The sequence below is a fragment of the Saccoglossus kowalevskii genome, chromosome 8 (assembly GCF_978046115.1).
Source record: "Saccoglossus kowalevskii chromosome 8, keSacKowa6.1, whole genome shotgun sequence".
Classification (NCBI taxonomy): domain Eukaryota; kingdom Metazoa; phylum Hemichordata; class Enteropneusta; family Harrimaniidae; genus Saccoglossus; species Saccoglossus kowalevskii.
Genome location: NC_140648.1, coordinates 23,801,808 through 23,823,435, shown reverse-complemented (window position 1 = coordinate 23,823,435; position 21,628 = coordinate 23,801,808). Strand labels below are relative to the sequence as shown.

General features: G+C 33.0%; 2 protein-coding genes across 3 annotated transcripts in view; one reads left to right on the top strand and one right to left on the bottom strand.

The window, feature by feature from the left end:
- LOC100371766 (MIF4G domain-containing protein-like) overlaps window positions 1-7,593 on the bottom strand; it is a 36,089-nt gene extending 28,496 nt beyond the window's left edge. The window contains exon 1 of the mRNA XM_085502385.1: window positions 7,508-7,593. The gene's annotated coding sequence lies outside the window, so the exon portion shown is untranslated. The remainder of the gene's footprint in view (window positions 1-7,507) is intronic.
- LOC100371458 (arf-GAP with dual PH domain-containing protein 1-like) lies at window positions 3,380-21,161 on the top strand. 2 transcript variants are annotated; one of them, XM_085502381.1, is made up of 9 exons: window positions 3,380-3,564; window positions 5,785-5,918; window positions 10,342-10,433; window positions 10,887-11,079; window positions 13,240-13,386; window positions 14,111-14,194; window positions 15,175-15,306; window positions 15,959-16,187; window positions 19,201-21,161. In XM_085502381.1, exons 1-9 carry the CDS (start codon window positions 3,483-3,485, stop codon window positions 19,272-19,274), a joined length of 1,167 nt encoding a protein of 388 aa, XP_085358507.1. In that variant the 5' UTR covers window positions 3,380-3,482; the 3' UTR covers window positions 19,275-21,161. The 2 variants fall into 2 exon arrangements, with proteins under 2 accessions (XP_085358507.1, XP_002733352.2); XM_002733306.4 differs by lacking the exon at window positions 5,785-5,918 and adding an exon at window positions 5,600-5,733 and having other exon boundaries at window positions 3,381-3,564.
- The last annotated feature ends 467 nt before the right edge of the window (window positions 21,162-21,628 follow it).

Genomic DNA, 21,628 nt, shown 5'->3' with positions numbered 1-21,628 from the left:
GTGATAGTCATCGTGACTTCCTTGGATTCCAGTGATAGTCACTGTTACTAAAAAAATGCATACATTTTTCTATGTGTTTTCAAAAATTTTAGTCAATGAAATTGTGTCCATTTTGTATAAAATTAAGACAGAGATTAGAGAAAAAAATATATAATTTAGCATCAAAAGTCAGCAGGAAAAATGATGGGGTTATGGAATGAATCGACAAGTAAAAATGTTATTCCGAGAGATTCTCCTCTACCTAAGTTTCTTTTACTCTGTGATCATTTACAGATTGTAGCAATTATTTTGTGACAGGAGACAACAGTTGTCTTTTAAAACAATATTCAAACCACTAAACCTATAATTTACTAGTACCGATTTTATAGTGAATATTTGTTCTGTTGATCAAAAAATGATCCAAAAAAAGAAACACCCTTTTTTTAGCTCCGCTGTCGACTTTGTCGAGCGGAGCTTATCATATGAGTGATTGTCCGTCGTCGTCCGGTGTCGTCCGTCGTCGTCGTCCGTCGTCCGTTGTCCGTGTCAATGTTTTACTTTTTAGACTTCTTCTTGAAAACTACAAGCCTGAATGCTTTGATACTTGGTGTATATGTACCTTGGGTAGACCTCTCTTAGATTTGTTCATTTCATGTTGATATCTTCAATTCTCTAATTTTGGTGAATATTTTTGTCATTTTTGGTAAAAAGTGATATTTTCGACTTCTTGTTAAAAACCGCAAGTGCAATTGCTTTGATATTACATATATAGGTACTACATGTGGACCTCTCTCAGATTTGTTCATTTTGTAATGATATCTTTAATTCTCTAATTTTGGTGAATATTTTTGTCATTTTTGGTAAAAAGTGATATTTTCGACTTCTTGTTAAAAACCGCAAGTGCAATTGCTTTGATATTACATATATAGGTACTACATGTGGACCTCTCTCAGATTTGTTCATTTTGTAATGATATCTTTAATTCTCTAATTTTGGTGAATATTTTTGTCATTTTTGGTAAAAAGTGATATTTTCGACTTCTTGTTAAAAACCGCAAGTGCAATTGCTTTGATATTACATATATAGGTACTACATGTGGACCTCTCTCAGATTTGTTGATTTTGTAATGATATCTTTAATTCTCTAATTTTGGTGAATATTTTTGTCATTTTTGGTAAAAAGTGATATTTTCGACTTCTTGTTAAAAACCGCAAGTCAAATCGCTTTGATACTACATATATAGGTACTACATGTGGACCTCTCTCAGATTTGTTCATTTCGTGATGATATCTTCAATTCTCTAATTTTGGTGAATATTTTTGTCATTTTTGGTAAAAAGTGATATTTTCGACTTCTTGTTAAAAACCGCAAGTGCAATTGCTTTGATATTACATATATAGGTACTACATGTGGACCTCTCTCAGATTTGTTCATTTTTTAATGATATCTTTAATTCTCTAATTTTGGTGAATAGTTTTGTCATTTTTGGTAAAAAGTGATATTTTCGACTTTTTGTAAGTCCGATTGCTTTGATATTACATATATAGGTACTACATGTGGACCTCTCAGATTTGTTCATTTTGTGATGATATCTTCAATTCTTTAATTAATTTATTTTGGTGAATATTTTTGTAATTTTCGGTAAAAAGTGATATTTTCGACTTCTTGTTAAAAACCGCAAGTGCAATTGCTTTGATATTACATATATAGGTACTACATGTGGACCTCTCTCAGATTTGTTCATTTTTTAATGATATCTTTAATTCTCTAATTTTGGTGAATAGTTTTGTCATTTTTGGTAAAAAGTGATATTTTCGACTTTTTGTAAGTCCGATTGCTTTGATATTACATATATAGGTACTACATGTGGACCTCTCAGATTTGTTCATTTTGTGATGATATCTTCAATTCTTTAATTAATTTGTTTTGGTGAATATTTTTGTAATTTTCGGTAAAAAGTGATATTTTCGACTTCTTGTTAAAAACCGTAAGTCCGATTGCTTTGATACTATTCATATTGTTCATTTTCTAATGATGTCTTCAGTTCTTTAATTGAAATGTGCATTGCTAACAGCGGAGCTATCTCAGCCGATAGGCTGCTTGTTTTTTTTTTTAATCTCTCTGGACCAAAAACATATCTTTGTAAGCCTTATATAATATCTATTGTGTGCAACTCAATTTTCACTGCTATCCCTTTTTACAATTCATGAGAATGAGAAGGAATTTGCGATGCAGAAAGAATTCAAAATACAATTTTCTCAGCCAAATTGAAACTGATGACAGTATACTAAGTGATATAAATCACTCAGACGATGGTTTAATAAAATTTTAAATTCAACACAAATTCAAATTAACTTGGCTACTACATGTACAAATGTATTATACAATTTCCCCTGGTATTACATAATTTTGTTGAAATACATCTGTGTTGAAAAAAAGACAACGCAACAATTCAATACAATTTGTGTTCTCGTCGAGAACTTGTCAGAATAAATAAGTTCAATGATTTTCTCATTGATTACTTCAAACAGAGTTATTGATAGAAGATAATGACCTGCAACAATGTAACAATCCAAAAGTTTCTGAATAAAGACAGAGTATATAGCCATGAATAATTGAGATATGCATATATCTTTGTCCCCTGTCAGTGACTGTTGACTTGGTCACCAGGTCAATGTAGGAATGAATACCCGGTACCTACAGTGGTGGCTCAAGGTTTTGACATTGAATTATTGCCTAAAATTGAATTATTTATCATATTATTCAAAGTTAGAAAAATGATTTCCGTCAAATCTGACTACTACATTTAGCGTAAGTGGGCATGTGCGTGGATCTGCCGCTGATCTAGTACTAGTGGGTACTCACTGTGTAAATTTATTTCTGTCACAGAAAGATTCATTCTTAATGTATATAACTGATGATATCAGAGGTCTTCATGTTGATGACTGAATATTTAATGTGAGAAATAATAAAAAAAATTAAAATGCTATTTTTGTCATTATTCAAGTTATATATTTGTCTCGGGTTAATTAAAAATGAGTATGTTACAGGAGGTTTTAATGAGAATTCCAGAAACAAATGGAAAAATCATTTTTCATAAAAAAATGTCCTTGCTTTGATTTTGGTAATATTTCAAATTTAAAAACAACTTAATTGATGTACATAGATTGAACAAAAAGTTGGCAGGAGTAACACTGATATGTTAAAATTAATCATTTAATCTTTCAATCAAATGACTATTTTCTATTCCACTTTTATTTTTGTGACATTGAGGAAGTACTGGTGTGTGTTTTCTTTTCTTATGACAAGAGAAAGTTTCGTGGAAGACGATGTAATACCATATATGGATGAGCGACGTCATCGGTTAATGTAATTTGCATAATAGATCAAATTAGCATAATACTAGTAAAAGCCAAAAGCGAGGCTGAACTTTGTCGCCACACCAGTTTGCTCTTGGAAGGCCGCTGCCCAAGTCTTCCAAGTTTTTAATCTGTTTTTTTACGATGGCTGAGCGCAACAAGAGGGCTCTTCTGGATTTACTGAAACGACCGGAGAATGAGGTCTGTGCTGACTGCGGCTCAACAGGTCTGTGCTTCTGATTTTGTGGTAATCGATTAGTTTATCTCGTCGGCAGACCGATTTGTGAGGTCTGCGTGTATCAAGGACTTTATGATAGGTTGTCCGTGCCCGGCCTAATCAATCGTATAACGTACCGAACTCAGAAAAACCGCGCCCACGAAACATAAAACTTCGAAATTGACAAAATATCTGGATCGCTGTAGTTAAAAGTATTGACAAATATTCATACATGCGTTCACAAACTTCACAGGAAATTATTCCGATCAGGAGCTGAAACGGTAAATCGGTAGCGGTTCCTTCTACCGAGTATAGCTTTATGCCACTTTACTTCCGGGTTACCAATAAGCAACTTGAGTACGTCCATAATGAAAATTAACACTGTTTATCGATTAGATTCATTATTATATATCTCATCAAAGTATTAAATTCCGTATTTCTTGTGGTTAAAGACGCGACTTACTGTATTTTACCACTAGACCGGTGATCCCGGTTCCGATCGACCCCCATACTGAAAAGTCGTGAGTGTTGTGAGTCATTTTAGTGTGTATTGCGCTACATTTCAAGACAGCATGCCAGTTTCCTCGTAATTTGACAATTTTCAATATATTATGCATTTCTAAAAATAACTTTGAAAATCAAATATTCTGCTTGAAACAATTTTGGGTGAGTAGATGTTGTATTCAATAATTCCTTCGAAAAAAAGGAAAAAGATTTGTTCATATATTATTATGTATAGTTATTCTTCCCTATTGTCTCTCCCCTAAGGTTTAGGAACATAATTAAATAAACCATGTTCATGAGGGCAATATCACATTTTGTTGCCTGCCCAAGGGATGTTAGTCATTTTAATAGTCATATTGAAGGATTCATTATTGTTTAAATAACAGGACAGTAATCAAAATGTGGCAAAAAATGAGCAAGAATACCAGGTTACCAACATCTCCATCTTGGCCCTGTTATTTTAAACAAGAATAAATCTCCCATAGTGCCTTATTGAGATATTTTTGAGGTGAAGTGGAACGCATTATTGCATAGACCCTATCTGAATTCAATGAGATGCTGTGGGAGATTCATTATTGCGGTTATAGTTTATTTGGAGGACTTTTTGTTGAAATGAATTCTTACATTATTAGGTTTAATGAATGTGTGAATTTGTTTATGGTCATTTATAAATATTTACAAAACATTTACTGTATCCCAAAAGATGATCACGCTTCATTCAAATCTTAAAAAGATGCTTTCATTGACTGTAAAAACCATTTACGGGCCATTACCCACAAGTCTTTGCAGGGTTTCCTTAAATATTGGCCATAAACACAAAACATAGATCCCATCAAATTTAAAATGCTCAAAATTATATAGGGATTCGTTCGCTGGAATAAATTTAAAAGAATGAAAGTACGAGCAGTACCATTATTTTTAAATTACAAAAGCGAGCCAGTACTGTCAAAGGAGAGGTTAAAAATTAAATGTTCACAGTGGAGTTCTATCCAGACAGTAGTCATCCACTAAGGCTTTTGATTGGTCCTTTTCAATAACCATTTGAAATTTATAGACATATATGAATATTTTACATAAAACAAATTCTTGACTTCATAAAACCGAGTGTAACCTGATTTAAAGCTATAACGTTATAAAAACCTCCAATTCTGATCAATAAGGGCAGTGCGATGTCCTTTATTTCAATTGTGTTACCATTGAATGAATACTTGCACATTCACTCGAACAGAAAACACTAATGTCTTCTACTTACACATAGAGCATTCCTAAGCAAACAAAAATCCACATTCAGATGAAAACGACTCAATTGTTTTAAATGTGAAAGAATCAAGATGTATTAGTTGTTTAAACATCCAAATGTGCAAAAAATGTTGCATATATTGTTGTTTTATACACAATTTATTTCCTCAGTTCGTGCTTTGATCTAGTTCTAGTACCGCCCCGTTATCGCATGGTACCGACTAAGCAATGAGAATGCATCATTTCAATTTAAAGTGATATTGCCCCTAGTACATGTATATAACACGCCTATTCTTTACAGAACCAGACTGGGCTTCTTATAATCTGGGTGTTTTCCTCTGTCTTGATTGTGTGGGAGTACATAGAATGTTAGGTACTCACATCAGTAAAGTAAAATCACTACGGCTGGATAACTGGAATGACGACCAGGTGGAAGTAAGTTCATTTTTCAAATCTCAACACAACGATCATATTCTCTGTCTACAGACCCCGATTGGGCTTCCTATAATCTAGGCGTGTTTATATGTAACGATTGCGCTTCTATGCACAAAATGCTGGGCCACCATATTAGCAAGGTCAAGTCAGTTAAGTTGGATGAATGGTCTAATGAGCACGTTGAGGTCAGTACAAGTGTATCAAGCGTAGATTTCTGTAGATGGCTGCTTTATTCAAACACAAACATGCATGTAATGATATCGTATATTATTAGTTTCATCAGGGGAATAAGGATGTAGTTTAGTTACAGTTATGTGATACTCTTTATACCATCTTAGTGCCTCAGAAGGTCCTACCATCTTGAACATCTCTCTCATATCACCACCTTACACAGTGATCTCGTATGGTATGAAAGTTCCCTAATAGGATGCTATAGTGCCCTCATCCCACCATATTGAATAGTTCCCTAATAGGATGCTATAGTGCCCTCATCCCACCATATTGAATAGTGTCCTCATAGGGTATTATAATGCCCTCATCTCATATATATTGAATAGTGTCCTCATAGGGTATTATAATGCCCTCATCCCACCATATTAAATAGTGCCCTCATAGGGTGCTATAGTGCCCTCATCCCACCATATTGAATAGTGTCCTCATAGGGTATTATAATGCCCTCATCCCACCATATTAAATAGTGCCATAATAGGGTGCTATAGTGCCCTCATCCTACCATATTAAATAGTGCCCTCATATGATGCTATAGTGCCCTCATCCCACCATATTAAATAGTGTCCTCATAGGGTATTATAATGCCCTCATCCCACCATATTAAATAGCGCCCTCATAGGATGCTATAGTGTCCTCATCCCACCATATTAAATAGTGTCCTCATAGGGTATTATAATGCCCTCATCCCACCATATTAAATAGTGCCCTCATTGGGTGCTATACTACCCTCATCCCACCATATTGAATAGTGTCCTCATAGGGTATTATAATGCCCTCATCCCACCATATTAAATAGTGCCCTCATAGGATGCTATAGTGTCCTCCAATCGTATTGAATAGTGCCTTAAAAAGTGTTATAATGTCCTCATTCCACCATATTGAATAGTGCTCTTATTTGGTGCTATAGTGCCCTCATCCCATCATTTTGAATAGTGCCCTCATAGGGTACTATAGTGCCCTCATTCAATCATATTTAATAGTGCCATCATAGGGTGCTATAGTGCTCTCTTAGGGTACTATAGTGCCCTCATCCAACCATATTGAATAGTGCCCTCGTAGGGTGCTATAGTGCCCTCATCCAATCATATTTAATAGTGCCCTCATAGGGTGCTATAGTGCCATAGTACCCTTATCCCACCATATTGAATAGTGCCCTCATAGGGTACTATAGTGCCCTCATTCAATCATATTTAATAGTGCCATCATAGGGTGCTATAGTGCTCTCTTAGGGTGCTATAGTGTCCTCATCCCATCATATTGAATAGTGCCCTCGTAGGGTGCTATAGTGCCCTCATCCAATCATATTTAATAGTGCCCTCATAGGGTGCTATAGTGCCATAGTACCCTTATCCCACCATATTAAATAGTGCCCTCATTCGGTGCTATAGTGCCCTCATCCCACCGTATTGAATAGTGCCCTCATAGGGTGTTATAATGTCATCATCCCACCTTATTAAATAGTGCCCTCATTCGGTGCTATAGTGCTCTCATCCCACCGTATTGAATAGTGCCCTCATAGGGTGTTATAATGTCATCATCCCACCTTATTAAATAGTGCCCTCATTCGGTGCTATAGTGCCCTCATCCCACCATATTGAATAGCGCCTTCATCTAACCATCTTGAATAGCCTCCTTCCTCTCTCTCATATGAAATTATAGCTTCCTAGTGCCAAGGAAAATCTTTATTATTCATAACTTTATTTGAGTAATTCTTTCCTTCCTGGGAAAAAAAAACAAAATAAAATAAGTGGTACATGTATTTATAAAATAAAATCAGAATCTGAATCAGAGGTGTGTAAAAGTATTCATAGTGAATTCATCCAACAAAGTTTGTAGATTGCTGTTTATATGGGTTTTATGGTGTTAGAAATGGACATATTACAAGCATTTTATTTGCATGAGCTTAAATACTATTGTTTCTGATGGATGTGGCTAGACTTAGATTATACTTTATTTTACTGTCATTTTGAGATTTTAAAATCTATAAATCTTTAACTGTAATGAACATCTATGGGCAATCAGAAACGATAGTAGAACTAAGTAAATTAAAAAATTGTAAGTTACCAACAGGATCTTAAAATAAAAGCCACTTTGGTCACACTTTCATTCAAAGTTGGTAGCGTCCATTGGCCAATGCAAGACAGCAGTTTAAATATTAAAGTAGCATTTTGACTAATTTGTTGCTAGTGGCTCTCAAGTCGGGCTCATTGAAATTTATTTGCACTTAGACAGCTAGCCAAGTGGACTTGTAATAATATACTGTAATAATGTACTGGATCAAAGTCAAGGTGTACTTTCCAGTAATATTTATATGGTGGCATTATACCTTGCACATAGAAATACCAGGAATTAAATGTCAACTCAGAAAATATTCTGTCTTTAAGTACTGGCTCTTGATTAGAGGTGGCTTTTATTTGAGGGTTTCCGTGGTAACTTGCGTGGAATAACTAACACTACTAACTATTGGTTTAATATTGGTTATATTAGCTAACTACTGGTTCACTAATAATTTTCTTCTATGGTGATGGTGATTATTATTATTATTTATGTTACAAACTAAAACTACTGTAAAACTTAAGCTAACAAGTCAAAAATTATTTCAGCTGATTTAGATAATGTATCTGATCTCGGAATGGTCTTTTCTTATAATATGCATGTATAATATAATGTGATTGACTGTCGAATGGCGCTGTTGCTGCTTCATGCATTGCACCAAATTATCAGAAAGTACATGTAGCTATTTTACAGTATTTTACAGTATGTATAGGTTATAAAATGACACTCCTTTTATACATGGTTTTGAAGTCACAAGCACTCTGCACTTCAAAACCATATATAAAGGGTGTGTCACTTTATAACCGGATTCTAACATGGCTATGGGCCCTCCAATAATAAAATGTTGCATTAGATTAACCGATCATGCGTGTTCTTTTGATGATCTACTGTCAATGAAGATCAGCTGACAAAGCCATGTTCTAAGTAACTTCTCTCAATTGATATATGACAGAGAATATAAATTGTGATTCTGGTGATCTGATTGGTGGAGAGCGCATAGCCATGTTAGAAATACATTATACAATTTAATTGTACTTTTTGTTTGAGTAGCATAGTATTCAGTATTGATTAGTGTTTTTTTTGTCCACAGTATCAAAAATGTACCGGTAGTAGTGTTTGTAATATGATACAATGTATATTCACAAAAACTTTCACTTTAAAGAAACACTTATAACTTGTATCTCATTTGTTCAAAACCAAGAAGTAATTTGAAGAAACTCAGATTCTCAAAAAACAGAAATGTCAGAAACACGAAAGAAATTATTCCAAATTATTTATTGAATAAAAAAAAAAGTTTTACACAATTGCCTAACTCCAGCTTCCCTGATTGCTAATTTCACTGAGAGTGTACTTGTTTTTTTATGAACATTTCATAAACTTTCATAACTAACAATACAGAATCAATATTTTGGCACAAAATTTAAGCTGGTAGAGTAAAATACTTTTATAACCAGAAGTGAATCAGTGTTGATCTACCCCCCCCCCCCTCGCCCCTCCCACTTGGGAGACTAAGCTGCTTGAAACTTCCATAATTGTATAAATACAACACTACACCACAGTGTATTTCTGACACTGAAGTTTTTTTCAATTTGGATGTAATAGCATTGTACTAACCATACTAATTAAATTTGAGAAAAAATATGTAACCAGACAAATTACATCATCATTTCTATTGCAATTTACCCATTTTAAGTTTATAATGTCATAAAAAAGGGAGAAATAATAATGTGTGCAGAGAATGAAACAATGTTTTTTGTGCACATGCCCTTGTAATGAAAGTGTACCTGTAAGTTGAATGTAAAGTTATGTACCTGCATCACCCTAAATTCATTAAATTCTTCTTGGCCTACTGAAATAAATACACAAATTTTCAAACATTATAGTCTGCTAGGCATCTTTAACTTTTTGAAAATGTCAACTTTTGTTGTCTCTAGAAAAACAAAACCTCTTATTTGTAAAAAGTTAAAAAAAAAAAAAATATAGAAAAATGTGAAAAATTTTGTGTTCCAAAATGTTAGTGGGAAAAGTTACGGTTTCTAAGGGTAATGTTAAGGTTATACAGTAAATGCAGTGTACTTGTTACGTGTGAACTTAAATATTGGTAGTATCCAAATATATGAATAGGAAGTATTGAGACAACATAGAAAGTGGATATGTAGGTGTGGGAAATGGTATCCTTTTGTCTATTGAAATATATAGATATAGATTTCACGTTCATGAAAAGGTCTATTCCATGGTACACAGAGCAGTGGCAGTCTGGCTGTCTGCAGGCTTGATGTACGAGTATTTCCTGTTATGTATAAACATGTTTTATTTTATCAGTTTATGGCAGCAACTGGTAATGAATCTGCCAAAATGAAATATGAGCAGTATGTGCCTCCATCCTACCGTAGACCCACACATAGAGACTGTCAGTAAGTATTTACAGTCATATTTCAGTTAGTCGATAGATTTTTATAATTATTCTCTGGGTTTTATATTTTCTAAATGGCTATATGCTCTAGATTTAGAACCCAGTGAAATATGCAATGTTAATAACTGAATGCATTTTTTTCGTAAAAAATCAGTTAACGTAAAACCTGGTGAATATTTTTACATCAAATTTAACTAATAAAAATGTTTTCCTTTACAGTTTTCTTGGTATGCTAATTTTTGTGGTGAAGGATATCTTTATTCTGTATCAAACTATGCAATTGGTTATCAAAACAAAACTATTTAATAATTTGTTTAAGCTTACTTGCCAAAAAGACTTTTGTCGAAAAAAAGTTTTTGAAAAATCATATGAATGAAATTAGGTAGATAAGAATTACATACTGTATATATAAAGGTTCTTGTATTGTAAATGTATTTATTGTTATTTGTTTTAGAGTATTAAGAGAACAGTGGATCCGTGCCAAATATGAGAGAAATGAATTTATGGATGTAGAAAGACAGTCTTATCTGTCAGGAATCAAAGAAGGGTTGCTGTGGAAACGGGGAAAAGATGACAGCAAATTTCAGCAACGATTATTTATGCTTAATGAAAAAGAAAATGTACTAAAATATTATGTCAAACGAGATGTAAGTATAGCATGAATCATCATATGCAAGGTAAAAACCCCTAAGCTTGAGAATTAAATTTGAACCCCTAAGCTTGTGAATTAAATTTGAACCCCTAAGCTTCTGAATAAAATTTGTATCTTGCAGGGTAAAAACCCCTAAGCTTGCAAATTAAATTTGAACCCCTAAGCTTGCGAATTAAATTTGAACCCCTAAGCTTCTGAATAAAATTTGTATCTTGCAGTGGCAAGAATCTCTAAGATTGTGAATATTATGTACTTTAAGGGAGGTGATCAAAATCAAACCAGCGGTTTCCGGTCCGGTATCCCAAGAGCTCCGCCAAACGAGCTTCACTATCACTATCGTACTTCCCAGAGTATAAGCCCAGGGGCCTGAACATATAAAATCGGAAAAAATAAGGGGTGGACTTATACTCGAGGATCACCTCGAAAAAAAAAATTTTTTGGTGCGTTTAAAACTGTAACCATCTTCCCAGCCTCGAAAATTATCCAAATTACATTTTTCGTTCACAGCACCGGTCTCGGAGGAATATTCGTCTTTTTTAGAAAACAAAAATGCGAAACGAATCGTCATTGATTTCAACGACGTTTTTTACAATGAAGAAACAAATATGAACAAAAAACAAAAATTTTATTACAATACGGTTCACATACCGTCTGAATTTACGGTGCAAAAATGGGCAGGGTCTGTGGGAAAACTGTCGAAGGCAAGATCAAGCGCAAACTCTCGATACAAAGCTATTTCCGCCATGGTTTCATCATAATTTGACCTGAACAACTTCCTTTGACCTGGTCACGTCTTTCGTTAACCAATGAAAATGCTCTGTCATACAGTAGAAGTTTTCCGATTATTGACGAAGTATTTTTATCAACGCAATGCGGAAGTGTATTACCGCGATGTTAAAATGCGATCTGTTAACACTGATTTCGACAAAAAACGGCTACTTTTTTCCCTAAAAGCTGTTGATTCGCAATTTTTGAAAGGTAAACTGAGGGTAAGGGAAGTATTTAAACCTTTCACGGCCACCAACATGTCATGTCGAAGAATAGTTTGCTCTTTCACACCCCATTCACGATAGTCTTAATGGACAAGATTATTCGGAAAGGTAAAACGATGATAGTGACCAGGTTTCACAACTTGACGATCACATTTTTGCCGTTTGGAAAACTACTACTCAAAAGAAATATGGATTATTTCAGTATTGCAACATCGGGGTTCATCCTAAGTAAATAACAGAATAGAAAACGTGCGAACTATGTACCTTCGCCCGCCATGCACTCTGAAATTATTGCGAGTTTTCTCGTATAAGCTGGAACCAAACTACCGTACCAATCATGATTTTTATGCAATGAAGTACACTTTTTACATGCATATTTTAATAAATGTTGTTGACGCCCGGTAAAAACACCCTGGGCTTATACTCGGGGATGCCTTCAACTTGTTAAATGCCCAAAACAGAGGGGTGGGCTTATACTCGAGAGGGGCTTATACTCGAGAGGGGCTTATACTCGGGAGGGGCTTATACTCGGGGGAAGTACGGTAATCAGCCTTTAATGAGGTCACCGGGAAAACGAACATTACGAACAGTTTCAACAAATCAATTTAAGATTAACGTCTGTGTTCAAGGAGCCAATGTCTTGTCAGAGATTTCCCATTTCCCAACAACAAGGCAAATATTTATGGCCGTAATTTTGTGAAATCTATGCAAAGGCATTCAGAGACAGAATTATTATTGTCTGGTTCAAGAAAAAGCCACTGGCGCACATTTGAACTTCTGACCTAGGTTTAACAGGGATGCATAGTTCTGTTTTTTTGGCGACATTATACAAGTTTTTATAGCGAACCAATATGTTTTGTTTTTATTGAGAAATAAGCAGAGTACAATTTTTTATTTTCGTGCGACCCACTATAGTTAGTTTTTGAATATTAAATATTTAAGTAAGAGTCATTTATGATACAAATTTTTATGGTTTGTTGTATTCACGCATGAATTGGTTTTACTTGCTGTTATTAATTTTTTTTTATATCATACCTTGGCCAAAATTAGATGCCTATACATCTGATTAAATTAGATTGGTACATATAATGTTGATGTTTTTGCTGTTTTTTCCTCCCATAAATCTATTAAATGTGAATATCATTTTTTGATTTCCTGAGCAGGCAAATCAACCAAAGTGTTCAATAAATTTATCTGAGGTAAATGCCACATTCTGTCCAGACAAGATAGGAAATCCCAACGGTATGCAGTTATCTTTTATTAAAGATGGAAGCACAAGGAATATTTATGTCTATAGTGATGACGGACAGGTAATATCGATTAACCTTTTCACTACCAGACTTTCTCGTCCAAATTTGTCTGCACTTTTTTCTCGTATTCTTAAATATTTTTTGAAATGAACCCTAATTTTGGAGCCAACAGGCAAAAATTTAGTGAATTTTCAGTTTTTACTCAAAAAATTTGGCTATATTTGTCCCAATCTTCTGAAGGAAGGTGCAGACTATAAACGGGACTATTTTGTGAATTTGTGATGAAAATAGGGAACAAGTGGTGAAAAGATTAAAAAGCAATTTAATATAAAGAGCCAAAATTCAGTGCAAATATTTTCACATTTTATAATATTTCATTTTCAATCATACAGTTTCAGATATTGCTTTTAGTTTTTGATCAAAAGGTTTGTCAAATTTATATCAGTATTTTTAGGTGGAGAGGAGCAAACTGTAGAAACTCAATTTGTAGATGGTGTTGAAAGTTGACAATGGCGCTTAAATGTACCTTACATCAATGAAACTTTACTGGAGTAGAAATTGTTAGCGATATTTATTACATTTTATCCTCGCATTGAAATAATAAACGAAAATGATAGCAAAAATTCAGCAATTCACTTGAACAGTCATTGTAAAAAGTAGGAATATTAATTACGTTCAAATCAATACTGTGGTATACCAACCAAATATGCTAAAACACCTGAATGGTGTAGTAAACATTACATTTAATTATAAATACTTTTGTTGTCTATTGTTATTCCTCTAGGATATAGTTGATTGGTATAATGCTATACGATCAGCTAACTATAACAGACTGAAAACCGCTTACCCTGGTGCCAGCGATGACGATGTAAGTATTTGGTTTGTCAGGAATTATACCGTACATGCTTTGGTCTATAGCGATTGACAGTGCAAGCAGTCAAACCGCCATACTTGAGTTTTCTAATTTAATACCCTCTTCAACAAAATATCGATTGTATACTGTTTTATATTTTTTGTATTATTCAATTTAGATTTCTTCAGAATTTATGCACTTTACTGGTGATGTTTGGTGAAAGATGCTTTGTGTATATCACTGTGTTACTTTAAACTCTCAAAATAGTGGTTATGAATTTTCATGACTTTTGTGTTTATCACCATTTAACACCATATTTGGGGGGGGGTCAAAATGGCCGCCGTTCAGCCTTTTAGAAATTGTGAATATCAAACTGCTTTTTTAGTTATTTTTTTTGAAACAGATAAATTCATCATACCTGACAAAAATATTGAGCAAATGAACATCAAGGGATGGTATACCAATTTTATGGAGATATTCAAAGAATAAAAAGCATAACTTTATATTGGACATTGTATGCAAATTATATGCAAATGTGAAAACCTAATAAACAATCTTGCTGTTTTTGTATGTGTAAATTGAGAGTAAACTTTTAAATATTCTCGGAAGAAATTCAAGACATGTGATGACAAATTGGAATGTCTGTCATGTGTTCAATATGGGTCCCATGTGATGTGAGTGAAATGCTTAGCCTTGCTTGATAACAGAAGGAACTAAAAAAAGGATGAAGGGTATATTGGGGGTATAGCGAAAATAAAGCTAGTGAGAGTATGAAAAATGTGAATGGATGAGGAAACAAAAAATTTCAATTTTGAGAAAAAAACTCAAAAATGCTTATACAAGAATTTGATTGGCTGAAAGCAAGTGTTGCCCAGTGTAACTAAATTGCATATCCTGGTAGTTCAGTGCGTTTACAAAAATGGATCCGTGACTCAATGATTAAATCCTTATTTATGTTTAGTATTATAAATTCTGTTCCCCTTGTATGTCTGTAGTTGAACAATAAATTAACCAGGGATTACAAAATAGAAGGACAGTTGTATAAAACCGGACCAAGAGGAACCGGTTTTAAGAAAAGATGGTTCACACTTGATGACAGAAGATTAATGTATTTCTCTGATGCTTTAGTAAGTGTTAAGTTATATTTTCTTTCTCTTTACCATCTTTTGACAACTACCGGTACCTCGGTACATCATAATCTCCCTTGATCTATAAAATTCAAAATGGCAACTAAACTTGTCATGGCCACCACCAGCAGAATCTTTTTGGCAAGATGAAAAATGTGAATTGGTTACAATATAACTAAATCAGACTTCATTTGCAGAAATATTTGAGATACAAATTTGAATTTAAGTAGAATAACACAAAATCAAATTATTTCAAAACAAATCAAGCTTGTGTATAAGACATTGCATTGAGCTCAAAATTTTTTTTATTAATTTTTTTAACATTAATTTTGGACCAAATGGACATTGTTTCCCATTGCCTACAGTTCTTTATCCGAAGTGTTGATAAAATTTGCCAAAAATTCATTTTGTTGAATAAATTTGTCATTATTTGCATTCAAAAGCCTAGGATCATGAATAATACAGTTACTATTAAACGCAACACATTGATTTTGTCATGATTTTCCGTAATCAATGTGTTCAGTTTGTGACATGAATGATTCAAAATATGTATCGTGCCACGGTATATGTGACTTTAAAGCCATTCATTGCAGTTAAATTATTTATTTTAAAGTTTTCTTGTGGTCATTATTCATTTACTGTTTGTCCGCAGAATGCCCACGCCAAAGGGGAAGTGTTCATTGGATATAAAGGGGACGGGTACAATATACGAGAAGGTTTTCCCCAAGGCATAAATCAAGTGACAAATTCGTTCCCTTTTACGCTGGTTACACCAGACAGGGACTATTATTTCTGCGCTGAAACCAAACAGGACCAGGAGGATTGGATTAACATGTTTAGGAAAACAATAGATAGAGTGTTGTACCCACAAGACCAATGTGGTAGGTTTAACACCAAACGTAAACGCTGACAATTTAGAAATTTCTGTACTAGTAGACATTAGTAAAACATCAGTTTTTCACACATGCGACATATATCATAGTTAACAGACTGAGATCAACAGTATTGTGTATTCAATATCATAAAAAAATGATATGATTACTCAGAATATGATTGATTAAAACTATTGCAAAAATCTGAATTCCATCATTTTATTCTAACCAGATTCTTCACATCTAAATTTTTTTATTCTGTGACACTGTAGTTGTTATTGTGTTAACATTTCAATAAATTTAAAGTTAATAAACTAAAAATTAATTCATCCTCTATTTATAAAATTGGTCACTATCTGTTCCAGTCATTTTGATTTATTTTATTCTTACAAAGCTAGTTTAATACAAGACTGTGTCTGATTGGATACCAAACCTTAACACCTAACAATCGGACCAGTTTGCTTTTAAAAATCTTCAATTTGTATTTTAATAATCAAGTTTGGACGATAAAAACTGTTCAGTTAAATAATTGGTAATTTTGACAAATCTACTTGTTCTCTTGAAATCTGGTTTGATTCTGAATCGGAATTGAATTGAATATTTGTAATCTGCTAATATAATATATATTCACAAGATTCAGTATATTCAGTTTTTTTGTGGAAAAACAGTTATTGTCATTGTCAGTTTCATGTCTTTTATACTGCAGTTGTCAAGACATGTATGTTTATTTCAAGCGATCAGTGTTTTGCTTTAAAGGGCATTGATTAGTGATCTGTCCTGTTCAATGTGGGGACCATATTGACGTATACGACACATGTGAAATACATCGTTCTGTTTAACATGAAATTCGAAATTTAAACATGCGTTGTATGACGACCACCATCCATTTAACCCTTCGAGTGACTATCACAGAATTATAAAAAAAAAAAGAATATTGAAAAGAAATATTGAAACAGGTGAAATTTAGCCAATAAAATTATTGTGTTAAAGGGTTGATGTCCTGCAAACAATGTATTTTACACAAGTTTTTAATCTCCCATGGAACCATGTCAAATGATATGATATGATGTGATGATGATGTGATGATGATGTCACTGTAGCCTGTATGTAATTCATCATTGAAAGCTTTAATTGTATTTCAGAATTTTATATATATAAAACAATTGCTAGAATTCCTTCAATGTTTAAAAACAAAATTGTGTGTTTCCATTTTACAAAGAATATTAACAATCATGCTTTTTTCCCCCCGACAATTGTACTTTATAAGTAGTTAAGGATATTTTATGAATTTTTAGTGTGTTAAAGTTTTTAACTTAAAATTTGGTATCCATATGCTATATGCCTCTAGGGTACAAATCTTGTTCCAGATACATCCTGGTAATCAATCGTATCGGTAACTTGTGTTACAGACAATTTTCTAATATGTTAGATTGCAATTAAACTAGATATAGTTTGCGGTGGTGTAAACCAGTCGATGTATTTTATAAATGGAGGAAATCTCAACAAACAATGAATTTTTATAATCAAATTTGTAAACTTTTTTAATGATATGACTTGCTCAAATTTGTTTTTCAAAGAAATCTGTTTAAAATGTATTGCATGTACATTGTGTGTTTTTGGTTTGTCTGAAGTAATTTATTTCTCTAGATATATTCACTGATTTACCCATTCCGAGTGAAAATGAAATATTCAAGATGGTGTGATTTTTTTTTTTTTAGGTTTTGTTTTAAAAAAAATTTTTTTTTTTTTTTTTTTTTTAGATCAGTTTATTTTATTATTCCCTGTTCGAACACAGTCTGAAAACGGGGACTTATGTATTGACCTCTGTGCTTGCATCCATCCGTGCATCTGCCTGGCCCGATTACATTCAAAAATCACAAATACATAATAATAATATACATATATGCATATCAATTTGTTTCACGATCTGATTCAAGATGGCCGAATGGTGAAAAGTTTTAAATTTGACAACTAACAGGGACTGTGCCATGCATGGCTTGTTTATTCGCTTTTTCTCTTTGTATAGTTCTTGGTACATTATGCATCCCATTACTAACATTAAGGCTAAAAAAAAGGATATTTTTCCTGGTCCTAAAATAGAATGTTTTTTGCTGACCAGAATCAAATCATTTTTTTTAACCACATTCATTAATTCATTCTTTGTGTGAACTCTGGGAACCTTTTATGAAATAAACCCAAGGAATTTTATCCTTAATATATTTTTTTTAGTATTAAATATTGAGCAGAAATGTAGGTAGTAAAAATTAAATGAATGCATTTGCAAATGTTGCATCAACATTTTGGCGAGTTCAAACTGTTAAACTTATTGAGTTTTCATATTTTCATCATGCATATGCTTTCAACAAATTCATGCAAACAATTCTGAGTTATGAATTTGGATTAAAAGAAAACTATTAGTAAGTAAAAATATAGCTTCTCTAAAACCACTTGCCCAATTACTTTAAAATTTGGTTTGTATTACTTTCATTTGTTTTTGATAAATCAAACAAAATGAATGTTTATTTTGTACATTGAAATTGGCTACATTGATCATATTGAATTCACAAAAATAACAAAATGTTTGAAAAAATGATCAAAAACAGAAAAATCATTTTGTATCTGTTGAAGGTACCTTCCAGTTTGAGAAGCTCATTGCGATGTGTCGTTCTTTGTCTTTGCCTAAAAAAAAAAAATGGGGGTTCACAATTTTACAGAAATACATTACATCTTTATTTGGTTGGGATATTAAATTGCAGAAGTTGATTATACTCGACAGAAAAAGTATTATCTAGCTCTGTTGTGGGTAAGCTGGAACTGAAACATGATGCTTTCATACCTAAGCCCTGACTAATTAATTCGGTCAATTTCAGTAGTATTATTTCCTTTCATGAAAACAATTATTACATATATATATACTTTCAATTATTAATTTAATATTAACCTTATTAACCATCGAGTTCCTACTTGATTCTTCTTGCATGACTAACAGCATGTTGTGTTCATCTTTTTATCTCTTTACTAGTTGCTGCAAAATTTGTTCACAAGCGCAACAAACCTCTTCAGGGTATCGTCAGTATTAAGAATAAACTGACGTAATAATGAGGTTTCGCCAATGTGTGTTACAGTCAACCCCAGTACTGTCGTTCTAGAGTCATCTCCAATGGACAAGACGTGGGCAAACGGGTGAATCAAATCGATCTGCTTTGAAACATGATGTAGAAAGTCAGCCTATTTTGACTAATGGAATCAAGATAATTTCTCCCATCAATTTATCTTGATCAGTTACTAGATAATGTAATTCCTGAAAGGAAAAAAACATAAGGAACTGCTTTTTGACAGAGTCTTTGTGGTTACCCTATCTGTCTGTCTGTATGTATGTAGTCAATTTTCAGCCTTTCCACTGATTATATCTTGTATACCAATCATCACATTTCAATAGAATTTACATGGATGTCATAGGACAATGAACATCCCTGAATGGTTTTTGTTTAAACTTCATGCATATCAATAACCTAATTTGCATAATTAGCCAGTTTTCGGCTTTTACACTGATATCTAATCTAATACTAATCGTCCCATTTCAATGAAACTAATAATTACCCAATTTTCTACCTATATCTCAAAAACCAATTACTAGTATTGTATTTCAATAAGACTTTGTAAATAAGTACCTGGGAACGATGCTAAAAACCTAATTAGTTTTGAATTGAAACTTGAGCATACTAATTGATTCATTTGCATAATACGAATAATCATCATTGAAATTTGGTTCATAGATACTCTGGCGTAATCCACAGACGTGATTAATTTAATGTTGAAAAAAACAAGCATATTGATTGTTATTATTAGCAAATTTCTCAAAAAAATCTGATTTAAATTTATTATCTGCAAGTATTATAAACTTCAATACTGTGCGTCACATTGTTTTCACGTTGCGCATCTCAAATAGACAAATATTAGTTGCCAAGCTCCTTGTTTAAAAATTTTAAATTAATTTTTAATATACTCTCAGCACACAGGAGTTCTTTCTAAGCTTTCTTTGATATTATTAAATAGTATGCATTATAATTATATTAAGTCAAGTATGAGGCTACATTTTTGCCAGGTATTTAACTATAAAGCAAACAAAAAGTATAATTATGAGCAATAGAACAGGCACATGCAACTTCACCATACTTCATGAGAGAGAGACTTCAGGAGAGATAGATGGTTATCATGAATTCCATGTTTGATATTCTATTGCAAAAACAGAAAGTACCAAGGTCATTGTCGTATACAAAGGTGTAATAAGCACGTAATACACGTTTTGCAAATAAGCAACGACACTTCACGACTGTTTTAGTGGTTCATTTAGGAATCAGAACATTTGCCAAACATATTTATTGGAGTTGTAGCGTATTTAAACAGATATTCATTAGAATGCTTTATTTCATGGTTGTTGTTTTTTTACCTAACACAGTGTTTAAGGATCACTCATGGACATATTTATAGCACCTTATCTTCAACTTTGATTGACCCCCCCCCCCCCCCCCAACAAACAATTTGTGTACTGTAAAATACTTTATTTTAGCTGGAATTAATTTTGGCTGAAAAGACATTTAGGGTGTTTTGTATGGAATTTATTTTCACTGATTTTTGACAAGTTGAGTGTAAAATATAGGAAAAAAGATATATTCGATAGATTTTATTTTCACTGAATCATTTCTTCAGCGAAAATAGCGAAAATTAATTCTGAGCGAAAATAAAGTATTATGCTTTACCATGAAAGCCTCCTGACTCAGTGTCTATTGTTTACAAATATACATGTAGCTTATTTTAGGAGAGCTATTTATTCATATTCTGTCGTCTCAAATCTCTGCATTTAATGGATATATATACAGGTATAAAATAGTCTGTTTCGGTGGTTTATTTAATAAAGTCTTAACTCCTGATGAGTGAGGTACTCCATGTATCTTACGAAACAGTACTGTCGAGTGAACTTTACTCATGTAGTAGTGTCTTAATTTCTCTGTCACGTACGTATGTATACAGGTATATATATATATACACACACACCACACTAGCATATATATTGGTCACGGATGGGTACTGCATAAATTTGCAAAGTGAGAATGAACAGTAGAATTTAATTGTACATATATTATGGTTTTTATTTCGCTATTTTCACTGATAAGTGAAGTCTGCTAAATTAAATCCAAACGAACATGTAAAATAACAAAGTTCATTGATTCCTGTTAAGTTCGTCAACTTAAAACCCAGTAAAAAAATGATCAAAATAGTGCAATTAAATGGTTTTACAGTACAATGCATTAACAATACCATGCATGCATGCAAAACAATTTTTTAGTTTATAAAATTACACAATCCTTGATGTTGGTCTATTAAAATTAAAGGGCGGCAGTCGTCGTGCCGCATCCTGTTCGATATGGGACTCATAGCGACGTATACAA